Here is a 16,097-nt window from a genome sequence, read left to right on the forward strand (position 1 = left end):
GAATATGCTGCCAGGTCACTGACAGGCCACAAAGGTCGCGTCGTATTGACATGGCGGTGTCTTAAAAAAGAATCTAGAGAGAACAATGAGCTGCATACGGTGCACACACTTCCAGTATCGCAGTGAGCCGTGCTCATAGGCAACACCAACCATCACCATCTCATGCAAGTCACTGCCCTTAATGACTACGTTATGAAAGAGAAAGCCATAGTGATGAGCATGCTGCGGCGGTGGGGCGGGACGTCAAAAAAAAAAATAAGACCAAAGATAAAAAGAACCGGTCCAGATTTTCCTTTCCTTTCCTTTCCTTTCCCTTTCCTCTCCTACTACGTTTTTCACACACAAACGACTACTTGCTCACTCTCTCATCCGGTCCCCTAGATTCCCTCACCCATCCTTCAGGGGACGCCTACGACTGCTTCTTTGGGGAGAGAAGGAGCAGGTTGGTAGGGTTGGCTATTGGCAGTGCAGTGTTGCGTTTTTTGCATATGCGAGGAATACCGGCTCCCAGAATATAGCTAGAAGGACAGCTAATAAAAACTATACGTCCACTACGCCGACTCGTTGCCTTTCCCCCACCCTGTCTTGTCCGCCTTTTTATTTTTCTTTATCGTTCATTGTCACTCTTTTTGTATCTAGGATAGAAAGTACCCGGCTACTAACAGTTCCTTTTTTACTCTTAGCTGGGGCACCCCGAAAGCCCCTGGATGGTCCCCCCTGTGAGAGTGAGCAAGCAGACACGCGTGTGTGTGAAAAACCATATTTCTCCCCAATAAGCCCGTGGGGGCAAGATATCACCACTTTAAGTCCTAATGACGTGTGTTTTCTTTTCAAAAGAAGCGCAGTGTCATTGGGCACAATTTAAAACAAAGAAAATGATATAAAAAAGAGCAGTCGTTGTGAGTGTCGTCAGTGCTTGTGGAAAGAGACACAACCTGAATCAACGTTGTCGAATGACAACAATTCGAAGTGAATGGCGTTGATCACACTCGATTGCCTTCCAAAGTTCGAAATTAGAAATAATAAGTGCTTTGAACAAGCGTGTCACTCTTGATCGTCCTTGATGGATGAGCTCTCCCTTTCCATTCGTTCGTTCGATCGATTATACACACATGATGGTGGAACACACCCAAGCATTTGGCCGCTCGTCGCTTTAAAACTATAAGAGCCAGCATGACATATGGTAGCACTGTAGTTTATGAGCATACATATACACATGGATGCTCAATGTGTTTTTTGACATGCTGATATGCAGCCGTGTCATGATCGCCGCTTAAATCGTAATGTTTTACACTCGTGTCGAGTAGAATAATGCTAGGCGAAACAGCGAATTGTCCACAAAACCATACTTTGCTGACTGGAGCGGAAGCACCGACAATCGCTGTATGTAGGAACGACCAACAGCAACAGATAAGGTAGCATCACTGTAGAGTATAGTTTGGTGTGGAGTCTATTGATTTTTTCTCTTACTCAGCTTGTTACAATTCGATTGTGCCAAATGAAAGGGGCACTGCTAGTAAACAGCAGAATCATTCCTATCACATCAAGATATTGAAACAAGAAGAGGATCAGTGCGATTACATATACTGCTGTGTACTATACATACAAGCAGCTGTCAAGTATCTGGTCTATGTACACGCTGCCGCCTAATTAATGCTTAGTCTAATCCGATCTATTTGGTACGGCGGGTCAATGTACGTCGTGTCAAAGGAACTATGTATCCAGGAGAACAGTATGTCGCACGCAGTATAAATCTCTTTTGGTGCATACATTGTATTTTATGTGAAGTCCACTTGGGCATCAAGAGTATATATACAAAGACTGGTTGACATGTCGTTTTCACAAAAAGTAACACAGACTTATAATCAAGGGCTCATTGTTGCATATAATATAAAGTATCTATACCTTAGAAATCACTTCTATATGAGGGTGCTCTCTCAAGCAAATTGTCACCACCAGCTTCTTCTCAAGACAGCCATTAAAATTCTCGATGCAGTATGTTAGCATCCGTTACCTCATCATATAACTTCTTCCTCTGCCACTCTAAACCTACCTTTATGTCATATAACACCACCACTTCTCTTCTCCGGCCACACTTTTTTCCCCCTGAGGGATTATCAGTGATGGCACCACATTCAGCGTTTTTCTACCCTTGAACAACTAGTATCGAAAGGAAGCGACCGCATGCCCATGGCACAGGGCAACTAGAATTTCACATGATTTTTTAACTATCAACAGCGGGGATCTGGTGCACAATATATAAGCTCTTCACATACAGTGGTCGGTCCATCGGTGGGCTAGGGGTCGGGTGAAAAAGTACCCACCTCATGGGTCTACTCAATCCGTAACCCAGCCCACAGTTTACACCGGACCTCCGGGTTGATTGTAAGCTACATACGTGCAAAAACAGTCAACGATAATATGTCGTATCAGAAGAAATGCAGAGCTACATGGTTTTCCCACTTTATCTTTTTGTTTATGAGAACTGAACTGCAAAAAGATGTAGCTAAACAGTAATAGGCTTATAGTATAACGTTTATATTGGAATGAGTTATTACTTCTATTAATTTAACCAGCCTTTTCTTTCTTTGACTGCAAACATCAAGTAGAAAGCTTTAATATCTTACCAGAGATATGTAAAAGGTATGAGAATATACATCATTGGGATGTTGTAGCCTTCGGGCCGCATTGCTAACAAAATGGTAAATGCGTAGAACAACAGAAACGAAACCTTCTTTTGGACCGCCGAGCCGTAGTGGGGCGGCAGTGAATACATTCTTACGGCCATCGTAAATTGGACGTGTTTGTTCAGGAAACATTAGTCCCCCAATGTCCACAAATGTTTTCGAACCTTTACGGTTTATGGCTGGTGGAATGCTGCTTGTAAACATGTATGATGCTTTATCCACTGGGCCAACCGTAATATCATGATGGTATATGTATGTTGTCAGAGAGAAACGAGAGCATTGTACAGTAAACGAATATAGAGAAACGAGAGCATTGTACAGTAAACGAATATGTGTGTAGGTGTCTAGATGTTCCGTGGCTGCCAGCATCAGCTGTACGCATTGCCAAGATCAGTCAAGGCCAGTGACATTCTCGTAAAACTTTTTGATTGTCGTCGATTCAAAATAAAGATAATGAGAACGGGATAAAGAAGAGCGTTTTCCAGCAAGAGATGAAGTCAAGACTTGAAACGACCCGCTTGATCTATTATGTATCAACTGGTACACAGCATCATCAATTTTATCACGGGTATCCTTCAGGTTTTCCCAACTTGCATATGAATATTTAGAGTTCAATTATGTCTCCTGAAAACGTTACTGCATGTTCTACACTTGACACTTTAATTGCTATGATGAAGAACAGCACGTATTCGGGAATGGCTACAATGTTTGCTAAGCAAATTTTGCATATTGGCTATCGCTGTTCGAACTTTGAAAGAAGCCAGTCGCTCTCGACGGGCAATCCAACACATTTGGAAACCGCGTTCTACTTTTTCTAAAAGCACTTATCTTTCCCATGAGTCCTCAAAAGTCCCGCCGCGTCTCGCCGGGTCTTGAAAATCCAGGGCTATTACGCCTACGTAAAACCCTGAGACAGGGTTAATATATGTCATATTTAACCCTGAAGTCCTGAGCAATATTACTGGCTAAATACACGTACCTTGTTTATGCACTTTGACGAGCAGCATGATCGATCCATCCTAGTTGACCATGCTAATGACTGATCCGTGCCGATGTCCACGACATTGATCAACCTTACGGGTTGCTTTTTGTCACGTTTGATTATAATGGATACTGTATGTTGTATTACGCGTAGAGAAGTATGTTTATTTATTATTGTTGTATATGATATATCATGACAACAGCTCTCTTTTTATATACCAGGAAACATCTCTACATGTTTCCACTTTTCTACATTTTCACCCATCCAATGCAAGGATCTTGGCTTTTGTTCTCCTCCAGCGCACCACTCAACCTTCGGATTTTGCCGCCAGAGCTCAACCATGCGTATAGCTCTTTCATTTTGCTGCTGTAAACTATGATATTCGATAAACTTTTCGACGCCTTTGATGACCGCGTTCCTACGATTGAACTTTTTGGCTTGGTCCCTGCGCCACTTTGTTTTCCATTGTAACTCTAGGTCTTTGATAGCTGGCCCACTGGATATTCCTTCGTGCCATTCGCGCCAAAGGTCGGTCACTGTTGCTACACCATCGTTTAATCTGTAGTGTGGAAGTTGAGCAGTGCTGAAAAGCGACGAAGAGGTTGTGGCAGGCATGGGCGTGTTATTAGACGGAATTTGTGGGGTGATAGTGTCGGCAATGGATGGTGCGGTGTCAGTTAGAGCGGCAAAGGATGGAGCGACAGTAGCAGCTGCAGAGTTGGCAGCCGATGGTGTAGTATTGACCGGAACATTCGTTGATTGAGATTGTGGAGTCCATTGAACCGATATCGTGAGGCGTCCGTTCGCAAGGTCAACCCATAAACTGGTTGAATGTGCGGTTATGCTCTTCAACCAATTGTGTGTTGCGATCGACCTTTTGATTAAGATCGGTATACATCTGCCGTAAGAAACCATGCAGTTGTAGCATCGCTCTTAATAAGGTGAGGTCCTCTGGCGGGGGAGCCGTTTCGATGGAGGTCACTAGATCACTGGAGTAATATAAATTATCGTAAGTAACTACATCATGTAACAGTCTAACTTATACGATACACATTTTGATTACTCACTTCTTAAATGCAGTATATTCCGGATCACTGAAGATAGGAGCATTCCAGATAGATAATTGAGGGTGGCGCTTCATCATTGGCACGGAGTCTTGTAAGAACGTCTTGCGTAGAACGCGTAGCATTCTGAGGAATCCGTCGGCAGCAACACTTTTATCGCCTTCGCCTTGATCGATCTTCTCTTGCCATTGGTCGACCCATGGGAAAACCTTCTTTTGTAACGTTTCCGATGGTTGGACGCCATCGCGAGGTAACCAGAAAGTTTTTCCATTGGCATCAAACGTTGCCATTGCGCGCAACTGTCGGCGAGGTAAGTTCGTCAAATAGGATCCTTCCATCGCGTCGCTTGTCCATCGACCTGCGCGTCGGATAGCCGAATCGCCAGCCTCGCCCATATACGCCATTTTTGCTCCCGACTTCCTTCCTGCATGCGTAACGGCTGTTGATACGATCTTGCATCCGTCGAATGCCTTTTTAAGTGCCTTGTAATGCGCCGGTTGCTCGACATTCTTGGTTAAATCAGCAGGGTAGCTCTTGCAGAGTTTAATGTTGTACCATGTTTGAGGCCGTGTCATATCCGAGAATGGTTCGCCTTGAATGTGCCAACGATGGAAAAAGTATAATCCTTAAGCCATCCATAGACAGGTTTCGACATGCGCACACCGGATGGCCGATCCATGCTCTGCTTTACCGAACTGGTTTGTCTTGCCATGGTCCAAGAGCAAAATCAAACAAGGGCATTCCTTGTCAGGTGTAGGTCCTTCTCCTTGCAATGGGATGTCATGTATATCTGCCAACTCGATTCGTCGAACATTCTCGCCACGCATGAACGCAAAGTGTGATACCAACATCATGACTGCGTTTCGATAGTGTTCGGATCTGTCGCGCGTCAGGAAGTAATCGATGATTTTGGCCAGTTCTTCAATCGTTGAGTATCCATCCAAAATAGATCCGGCAGCGCGATCTTTGAAGTTTGTACGGCGTCTCTTGATATCGTTTTTCCTTTCGTTTTTTAGCAACGACTTCACATCCGGAATTCGTAGGTTATAATCGAAGGCCGCAATGGTCATGGAAAAGCTGGATGATTGCACTGACATACTGCTCAATCGTACTAAAACCGATCGTGTAAAACTCGTGTTCTTCATGTTCCACTTCGAGATCATTAAGGTCGTTCGTCTGTCTCTCGGCATTGGCTTCTGATTGTTTCTTAATTGTGGGACGACGGATTCTGCTAATGATCTATACATGATGCAATAAAGTATAAGCAAGAAGTCCATAGAATATTGTCTAAGCAGATCACATAATTTTCTATAGTTGCTAATAATCAAGTATACTTACAACTTGTTCAAGGAACAAATGCAACTTATCACCATTAACTTGATAGCGGATAGGTTCAGGGAACTTCATGTCATCGCACCCCTTGCAAAATTCGCTCATCTTTTAATAGTATGCAAGCTTGGTGACAATGAGGCGAAGCTCCTGCATCTTGTTATTATTTTCCAATCAAATACTCAATCCATGCATTCAAGAATATTGTATTTTTTGTAAAAGTGTATGCCTTCAGTGAGAATAATCTATTAAGAGCTTCCGCGCTGGCGCGGGTTTATGAACCAATTTGGGAATGCATATAAGCTATTCAAAGGCCGCTTGCGGCTGATGACCCGAGTCTGGGGACGCACAGGGAACCAGTATAATATGCAAAACGAAGAATCCGAATTGTTCAAACTGAATAATAATAGTAAAAATAATGTTTGTACTTTTTACCCTGGCGTAGGAGTGCTTTGTATAAACATATCAAATAATTAATAGATACGGTAAAAGACTTGGTCACTTAAATTTGCATACAGTGCCCGCATGCTACAGTATAACGATATTCGATATAACGATAGGTTTTTGGTCCCACGGGATGTATCGTTATAGCGAGCGGGCACTGCATGTGTCTCGTATCAGGCACCATATCACATCCGTGAGGTGTAAATAAACGACTTTCCGAAATGACTCACGTAAACCTCAAGTCATTGCTCATCGGTAACGGTCTAACCGATCCATCAGTACAATACGAGTATAACGGCGACACGGCTTGTAACAACACCTACTATCTAGTATCAGAACAATCAGCATGCGACATGATGGAACAGGCCTAACGTAAATGCAAAAGGCTCATTGATGTGCTATGAAGGTCCTGTGATGACCATACCAAATATAGCGTGTCAGCATTCGAGTCGGTCAGAACGGATTTCTACGATGACGGAGCGAACTGCAGGCCCAGAGTCTCAAAAGTTTCGTCGTACTCGCTCACTCATAAGCAACAGAACGATGAGAGTCTGGTGAATGCGGTGCGTGCATAGCTTTTACTCAAAAACTATTTTGGTGATAAGGAACATAGAAAGTAATACAACCCTGTGTGCTCACCAATGGTAGTGGATAGCCGTAGTCGCCCATGCTGGTCATCTGTTTGGTGTTGCTCGTATCATAGTTGCTGCTGCTTTCTGATATGATGGATTGCTCACCAAATACCTTGATAACCTTCTATGACAGTTTGTTTAACGTGCCAATAAACAGAAACATATGTGTATGTGCCTTTTAGTCCTTTCAAAGAGTTTTTAACTTGCAGGATCTGCGATGCACCGAAACAATGCTACACCCAATATGAGCAAAATCGTTCCAACCGTTCGGAATTTATCTTGAGAATGATCTGATTTTGTGTCAGGATGATGAATGCGTTTGTATCCTCTCGAAACGGCGATGTGTGCATGCTCACAACACATCAAATATGTAGCCACCCCTAAATAAACCAAAGTAATTTGCGTTGCTTGAATGTTTTGTATTTCGCTATGACTCTGGCCATTTATGTTCAACTAAGCGTATCCTGAGCTGTTTTTGTAGCACTTATCGTATAAAGCAAAGAGTTCCGAATATGTGATACGCTTGGGCGAACTAGCAAAGACAATGACTCTCAAGTCTGTCGAACCATGAATATATTAAACGCTTTTAGGAAGGTATGGCATCAAAACTGACATTGTATTATGGATTTGCCCTGCACACGACCAGAGAGACGAATGCACTGATTATAGGCTACATCCTAAGCTATGCTAGTTCAGTTCTTGAATACATGGAAAACTCTTTTTTTTCCTATGAGTGCCTTTGATTGTTTCCCTAACTTGGACATCAGCATCGGCCATCTGCTGGGTCAAAAGTCCCATTCTATTTTGGCAATTTCATCATTGTTTTGAAGATATAAAAGGCCCTCGGCATGAAGGCCAATCTTGACAAGAACATTTGGTTAACCACTTCGGTCCACTTTTCCACTGGAACCCCCAATTGCACTTCGAAAGTGGGGGCTGACCGCATTCTTTTCAGCGTCATTTATCCTTATGAGACCATGCATAATGCTTGCGAATCGCTTGACTGTCGTACTGTCATGGGTACTGGCAACAAGCTCAAGATTAGCCGTAAAATTGCTGAAGATCCAACCAAGCCCAATGATTATCATGCTGCGGATGCCCCTCTTGATGTCAAGTACACAGTGGTTGCGTCTCAAGGATAACAGACCAAGACAATCCGCAAAACTTGAATTTTGTTCCCTAAAAGAGCGGGAACTGAATTTCACTTGGAGTTTTTCACCTGTGTGAGCATATGCAGCAGCCAAGCTTATACTTGTCCTTCTCGAGATTCAGCGATCTTCTTGTCAACACCAATCCGCAACAACAGATATTTGCTACGCGTCAATGCAGTGCTAGGTCAACCACGATGCACGGCTACTTGGTGACAATGTGCTCAGATCAACCAGCAGCGCATTGGTGTCTTTTATTTTCCACAAGATCTTCCTTCTCTAATGCAAGCAAACTCTAATTGTCTGTCGTTGCGGATTGGTGTTTTAACAAAGAAGATCGCTGAATCTCGAGAAGGACAAGTATAAGCTTGGCTGCTGCATATGCTCACACAGGTGAAATACTCTAAGTGAAATTCAGTTCCGCTCTTTTTGGGAACAAAATTCAAGTTTTGCAAGACAATCCAGGGTTAATCCTTATATGATACAGTAAACGTTTTTTAAAATAAATATGAAGAAAGGAGTTTACGCTTCAGCAACATTTTGTGTTATCTTTGGAAAGAGTTACCAAACTTTTAGTATACCATGTTGCAAACAGAATGGGGCTGTGGCTTAAGTTTAGTTTCGCAAAAGGCATTGCACATTATAAACAGTAATATTATATAAAGAATCTGATAATATGATAAGAGAAAGCAAGCAGTTGGAATCAAGAAGGGGTCTTTGCTATTACTGCTGACTACCGTCACAACAGACCCCCGTGAATCCATCCATTGAAAAATGCAAGAGAGTTTTGGGGCTGATCTTCAGGCACCATATGTCCAGCTCCATAAACGCGCAGGAAAGCAAATCGGCCGTCTGGAGAGCTACGTATCTGGCCTACTTGATTCCACTCGACATCCTCAGCCTGCCTCCAAGCCTCACGATCGCTCCACTCCAGCTCAAGGGTCCACGCCTTGTTACCAATCCAGTTGCAGATAAAGTCGGCATCACCAGCGTAAATCAAGATTGAGACGTTGTCCTGGTCCAAAAGTCGCGGAATATTGTTCACATAAGGTCGCATCCAATCGCCAGCGCGCTGGAACAAGTAATTCACTTCGAGATTGCAGTTAAAGTACGAATCGACGCTGCTTCCCACCTTGTGCTTGATATCTGCACGGTTGAGGTAAGTCTGTAGTAGACCTAGTTTATCGTCACATAGATTGTCGTCCACAGATGCACAGGTTTTGCGAACGTCGTACGGATTCCGGCCGCTTAATGCATAGTATGGTTCCAAGAGTGCCTCGTTGCAAATCCTCGAGGCGGGAATACATGTTCTCGGTACAGGATCTTCATAGCACATTTCAATGAGCTTTTTGCATTCAGGGTAGGCTTGTTCCATCTTGTCGCATGCTGATTGTTCTAATACTGGATAGTAGGTGTTGTTGCAAGCCATGTCGCCGTAATATCCGTATTGTACTGATGGATCGGTTAGACCGTTACCGATGAGCAATGACTTGAGGTTTACGTGAGTCGTTTCAGCAGCAGCAAGGTTGTTGCCATCCACAATCTCCGTAGCGATGGCTGGAATATAGTGGCCAGCATCTATTGTGTTGTGTTTAAGAAAGTAAGTAAAGAAATAATAGATGCGTTTTTATACTTACATGACTCGCCGGCTATATGAAAGTCAAGGCCATTATACTCTGCAATTGGAGCAAACGACATACGATGGTTAGATTCTAGATTAGAATGTCACCCGATCTCTGCTAATATATTACCAGGGAAGCGTTCAAAGAAAAGCTGCAAAAATGCATAAACATCCTGTGCAGCCGTAACCGAGTCGCTGACATTTCCAGATCCATACGAGTACCCGACATTGATCGGCTATATCAGGTATAGTGTTGTGCTGTCAATAAGGGTTTCTCTCTTGCCGATATCCTTTCTGTTTACCTGATCTAAGAATATAAGGCTTGCGTTGTTGTTCCAGGAATAAGGATTGTAATACGTCTCGTTTCCAAATTCGTTCAACTGACAAGGTCTGAAATCGTATTCACAGAAACATGTATATGCTCAGTCGCTATATTTCATTTGCGGTGAAAACTCTAAAATGTATATCCTGTATTTACCCAAGCTCTAAAAAGAGACCAGTCATTGATGAGCACCCTGGACCACCGTTAAGCCAAAGTACAATTGGATCAGTGGCTGGATCGTTTCGTGATTCAAAAAACCAAAAGAAGAAATGCTTGTCATCTTCTACAGAGTCTAGATATCCGCTGTACTGTTGATAGTATAATCAGGATCAGTAATTATATCTTTATTTTGACAAATAAAGGCAGTATATATTATATCACTTACTTGCTTCACACTCGGATCACAAATTTCTGCATCAGGTTCTGTCAGCCGAATCAGATATTGTGGAAAAGATGGATGGGTAACCGATAAAAATGACTTGGGTGCAAAGTCGCCTTTGCTCGTCAAAGACCCGGTGCTACTAGTGACAACAATGTCATTGTTGCTTTTAAGAGATACAGCTTGACAGAGACAAGCAATCAGGGCATATGAAAGCAACAGATAAACTGTTGTCGGCAAAAAGAACATGCTGCTATAGTAGCCAATATAGTCAAGATAACTGTCTTTGAAAAGGAAAGGGAATAGAAGGCAAAAAAGGAGGGAATTCCTCCAAGTCTTGTTTTCGAGTAGAAGAAGCGAAATACTCAAAGTTGTCAGCTTTATAGTGAAATGTATGTGCTCAAAAATAAATGCGTTTATTTTGATTGCATCCAACAACAAACATAAAAAAACGGAACTAGAAGCAAATCTTCTCAGCTCACACTTAGCAAGTTAGAAGATAGCAGTAATTATGCTCGTAGTATGTTGTGCGTTTTCCTCGAAGATAGCTAGGAGTTTCGTGAAGTATGGTGTGAATATATTTATTTTTACTAACATCATCAAGAGCGGGACTCAATTTACTTCTTACGACGGTGGAATGTCATCGTTTTTTAAGCTCTTGCCCATGTGTTATGAAGTTTTTTCCATCAGGGTCAAGTATTGCGAAAAGAGCTACTTACAAACATGAACAACTAACATGAAACGGATCAGCTTTTTTGATTATAATATAGCAACGATTTAATCCTTCGATTGGTCTGGCTGTAGTTGGCATGACAAGCCTGTATACGCGAAAATCTAGAAATGCGAAACTGGATCTCAAATTAGAGTTAGTGTGCAACTATCACATTATCGCGCACTCTCTCTTTTCTTTTTTAACTTTATATACACACACCATCATGTCAACTACACCATCAGCAAAACAATTTAAAGCATTAGGCGAAGAAGTCTGGAAATCCAAAGTCGAGAAAATTGCAAGTTTCCCCTTGCCGGACCTAACACCACATATCACCGTAAAAGAAGCTTACATTGTTCGTGTTATTAACTTGTTATAGAACGCCGAACTTTTCACTTTAACTTACGGCTCTTTAGTCGTGCAACTCGTAAAAGATTACGAAGATTATGGTGAAGTGAATAAGCAACTCGAGCAAATGTAAGAAGCAGGAGATTGAAAAGGCCATTGCTGTTGGACACTTCCGAAAAATATTCTGACCTCCATCGACAATCTCGTTCTCTCAGGGGTTACAATATTGGTCAACGCTTAATCGAAGACTTTTTGGCACGATCGGGCATCGGACGCTGCACTGAATTCAGGGACACAGCCGAAGCCATCAGCAAGATAGGATTCAGAATGTTTCTCAACATTGCACCCAACGTTGCAAACTGGTCTTCAGATTCAAAGGAGTTCTCGCTCATATTTGATGAGAATCCGTTAACCGAGTTTGTCGAACTACCAGAGGATGCCCTGGAAGGCGGATTATGGTATTCTAACATCTACTGTGGTGTATTACGCGGTGCTTTGGAAATGGTACAAATGCAGGTGGAAACAGCATTTGTAAGCGATGTGCTTCGTGGTGATGATGCGACAGAAATACGCGTCAAGCTCATCCGCTATTTAGAAGAAGAGGTTCCAGCAGGCGAAGACTAGTGGATCTCAGGAGTGGGGAATGGATGGCAATGACGTACTTTTTGGATATCGTTACCATTGTTGGATTGGAAAAGCACATCATATATTTACCCTCACCGCACCTCACCCATCTAACCTAACTTCCCAAGCAATGTACATTTTATAAAAAGATACTATATATATTTAAATGTGATATGTGTTTTTTTAATTACAACAACCTACCTTTTTAGCCATACGCGATAACTTGCTCATCCAGTACGGCGCGAGCAAATACAAGTGCGCTCTTCAGGAACTCGTCGTCTGTCCTCACAGCATCTTTTAATGCGTACACCTTTAGTTGCCGCTCTTTTAATACAGTATGTATATTAGTCGTGTTGCACATGCAGTAAAGATGAGTTTGATGTGGTTAAAGAAGATAAACTAAAGTAAAGACCGTTAACCTCAGCCTGTGCTTGTTTCATATGTCTCTTGAGTTGAATTGACCAAATATTTACCTGGATGTGGAATCAACCCACTTACCCATGAATACGTTCGAATGAGACCATTCCATATCAAGGATTCCTTGACAAGTAGTCGCATCATTGTTCTTGGCTTCTTCCAGAAGCTCCCGTGAAGCACGTACCAATGTTTCGAGAATAGACACTTTGGATTTTTCGCGAGCTTTTGTTGCCACTGGTGATGTATACGGTATCAGTGGTATGTTTCAGTTCTCATCGGCCCCACATTTCTGCGCTTGCGTGGTCGATCTTCTACTGCGATTGGTCTACTATGGATTTTGAATAACAGCCATATGTTCCAAAGAAGAGAAAGAGAGACAGCGAGTTGCACGCCTTTCCCTACATGTAAAAGTTTATTTGCCATTGGAGAAAGTATCGATATTTGCTATGTTGATAAAACTGACATGTACTTGAAAATGCTGATCAGTCGGTGATCGACGTATACCTTCTGTCGGATATAATTCGTCATTGGTTGGTATGCGGTGTAATGCAGCCACTGGAATTGTGGATGATAATTTTTTCTTCATCAAAGTCATGGCGGAGGATTTGTGGCACTGCTAGTGGTCGATTTAATATGTCGAGCCATAGACCAGATTTCGATAGTGATAGGAGCCGGCGATTGAAAGTATAAACGATGACGGAAAAAGAGTTTATACTTACGAGGGTTGTTGATGAGAACTTTTGTGACCAAATCCTTAGCATCATCAATAAGGTGACTTGGTAGTTCATAAAAAGGCTTTTTCCAATTCGCTCTGATCCACCTAATTTAATAACAGAAAAAAGCAGGTATCATTAGTGAGTGTGTAGGCAATTTTACAGGGATAACACTCAGTGCTGGCGCTTACTTGTAAATCTGTTTTACTTTATCTTCTTGGAAGGGAGGCGTACCGACAAGTAGAGTGAAGTTATCAGTGAGGAGAACCAGAACGACGAGATCAGTCGGATGGAGCAATCCTTCCTTTTTCGTTCTTAGTGTCATGGTAACTTACATCATATTACTAATGGACCACGCATCAACTTTGTGGATATAGCCATTGTTTCTAAATAAGATCTCTGGTTCCATATAGCTTGGCATACCAGTGTGTCTTTATATTTGTCAGTTAGTTTCCCGATACATATGTTGTGTACGAAGTATCTACCGGCCCCACACTAAAATCTTCTCTCGCTCACCGTTTACGGGCCTTTGGATCTAGTAAAACAGAAGCAAAGCCAAAGTCACCGATTTTCACATGCATGTTTTTATCCACAAATGTGTTGCTGGGCTTGATAATAACCATGGATCAGGCAATTGTCATGCAGGTATTGACAAACGTCCAGGATTTGAACGAGAAAGAATCGTACTTCTGGTTCGGTCAACCGGTCACGACTTCTGAGCATCTCAAAGTGTCTACAATCCGTTTGAATTTTTGGTGAGTATAGGTATCTTTCCTGATTTGATCTGCCCCTGAGGACTTTGCACTTTGTAGCATCTGGCAAACCCTCTTATGATATAGTTAGAAGAGGAACGATCCGTGCGTTGTTTATATACAATATTAGTTGCTCGTAATACAGTAATACATCCAGATGAAGACAATGGACGTAGGTGTTTGCTCTTATATTCGGTAAAGAAAACGCTTCTATTTTATCTCGCCTAGAAAATTCAGTTTGGTGTACGTCTCCGTATTCTTTTCATTGGTGATGACAGCAGATACGCTAGAGTGAGCACGTCCGCGACGATAGTATCGTATGTATGAGTATCGTTTGTTTTTCGGCAATCAATGGCTTGCAGGCTTTCTGTTGGTAGTTGAAGGCTATCGTGTCCGTTTTGGCGGATATCGTCGTAATTCGTTGTATATAGCCAGTTCGAAATCGCCCATTTTGAAGTTTGCGCTGGTTGGACTCCGCATTCGTGCTGCTGCTGTTGATAGGCGGTCGTTGTTTTCACTGTGATTGTCTGAATTTGAGGAGACCATGAAAAATGCAGACATCTTCGTTGTGGTGACGAGGCGTGTGTGCGAGGACGATTTGTGAAAAAGAAGGAACGCGATCAAACGACGAATTACGTGTGAGTGGAATGCCAAAAGCCAGATAAGGGAACCGTGCTGCGGCGGTAGTTGTCTGCATGTAAGCGCGCAAGCACCGATGCTGTGTGACAGTAGACAGACAAATTCTGATGTGTATGCATGCGCCCAAAAAGTATCGCAATAGAATATATCTGGTATTTGTCAGTATTACTATACTTACTTCTGGATTGTTAATCTTGATGAAATATTCAGCAACGATTTATATGGTCTTCTGCATTCGAAATATTAGTACGAAACGCCAAGGGCTTGGTCCACAAAAAAAGGGTGCTCTTTTGATTTGCCACCCGACTGTCTATGCTGTATATCTGCGGCAAAACCACCACCTACCAAGAAGAGAAAGGTTGATGGATACAGTACATAAGCTCGAAAACCGTAACAGGCTGCTGCATTATTAGTCTCTCTTAAAAATGACTTCTGATCAAATGGACAAGGATTCGCACATGAAAGATTGTTATATTGTCATAGACAATGTGCCAAGTGCATTTACACGCACGACTACATACGTTGAAAATTAATATGTACTATCAAGATTACGAATGTGTGCATCTTCCTACATACTCTCATGAGCCTAATCCTTCTTTAGAATAATTTTCCTGCGCAGTGGCAAAGGATAAGTTAAGTGGCATAGGTGTCTGTAGGAGATAGATCGTCAAAAACACAGATGTAAAAGTGTGAAGAAAAGCTGCTTCACAGGTTTTATTTTTTCGCATACATACAAGAGCTAGGATCAATACCAAAGTCGTCGAGAAAGATGCTATTCGCCAGGAAATTCTACACTGAATATGACCCCACTATGTGCTATATAAAGGGTTGTTTCTATTGTTCACTTACACAGGAAAAAGAACTTTTGAAAATGGATGACGTTCTGTAGGGGCAATGACAAGAGATGGAAGTGGCTCGTCGCTTGGGCAATGCATTAGCATTGCAGTGCATGTTCTCTACATAACGACAAGCGTAAGAATAAACTTTTTTACATCAACTACGTACTAAGCTAGTTAAGGTACCAAGGTCGCCCAGAATGCTGGAAACACACCTTTTTCTCCTCCCTGAGTGGCGTAAATTGGTGGTATTCATGTCATGTATCATAGAGATAACTTGCGTGATAAGCATGTAAAGCAGTATTTACTGTATATGCGGATCGAGTTATCATAAGTGCGTATACAATACATAAGGCTGATTTGGACTACGATCGCAGTAACTACCTTGATTAGGGAGGATTGTGAAAGACGGGGACGCCGGGCGGGGGTGGTGCGCAGTGGTCCAGTG

General features: G+C 42.4%; 3 protein-coding genes across 3 annotated transcripts; 1 reads left to right on the forward strand and 2 right to left on the reverse strand.

Moving 5' to 3' along the window:
* Positions 1-9,025: 9,025 nt before the first annotated feature.
* On the reverse strand, positions 9,026-10,857 carry BDB00DRAFT_768875 (Alpha/Beta hydrolase protein; the record flags this gene model as incomplete). The annotated part of the gene is made up of 6 exons (XM_053119774.1): positions 9,026-9,864; positions 9,924-9,962; positions 10,038-10,143; positions 10,210-10,297; positions 10,386-10,537; positions 10,615-10,857. The coding sequence occupies 6 exons, from the start codon at positions 10,855-10,857 to the stop codon at positions 9,026-9,028; spliced, it is 1,467 nt and encodes a 488-aa protein (XP_052976683.1).
* A 686-nt stretch (positions 10,858-11,543) lies between these two features.
* BDB00DRAFT_790322 (NO signaling/Golgi transport ligand-binding domain-containing protein) lies at positions 11,544-12,292 on the forward strand (the record flags this gene model as incomplete). Its single annotated transcript, XM_053120951.1, has 3 exons — positions 11,544-11,657; positions 11,700-11,797; positions 11,884-12,292. The coding sequence occupies 3 exons, from the start codon at positions 11,544-11,546 to the stop codon at positions 12,290-12,292; spliced, it is 621 nt and encodes a 206-aa protein (XP_052976684.1).
* Positions 12,293-12,497: 205 nt separating this feature from the next.
* BDB00DRAFT_790323 (uncharacterized protein) lies at positions 12,498-14,003 on the reverse strand (the record flags this gene model as incomplete). The annotated part of the gene is made up of 5 exons (XM_053120952.1): positions 12,498-12,616; positions 12,791-12,943; positions 13,429-13,529; positions 13,758-13,853; positions 13,939-14,003. 5 exons carry the CDS (start codon positions 14,001-14,003, stop codon positions 12,498-12,500), a joined length of 534 nt encoding a protein of 177 aa, XP_052976685.1.
* Positions 14,004-16,097: the final 2,094 nt, after the last annotated feature.

Source organism: Zychaea mexicana, assembly GCF_025766255.1.
Source record: "Zychaea mexicana strain RSA 1403 chromosome Unknown BDB00scaffold_71, whole genome shotgun sequence".
NCBI classification, from domain to species: domain Eukaryota; kingdom Fungi; phylum Mucoromycota; class Mucoromycetes; order Mucorales; family Lichtheimiaceae; genus Zychaea; species Zychaea mexicana.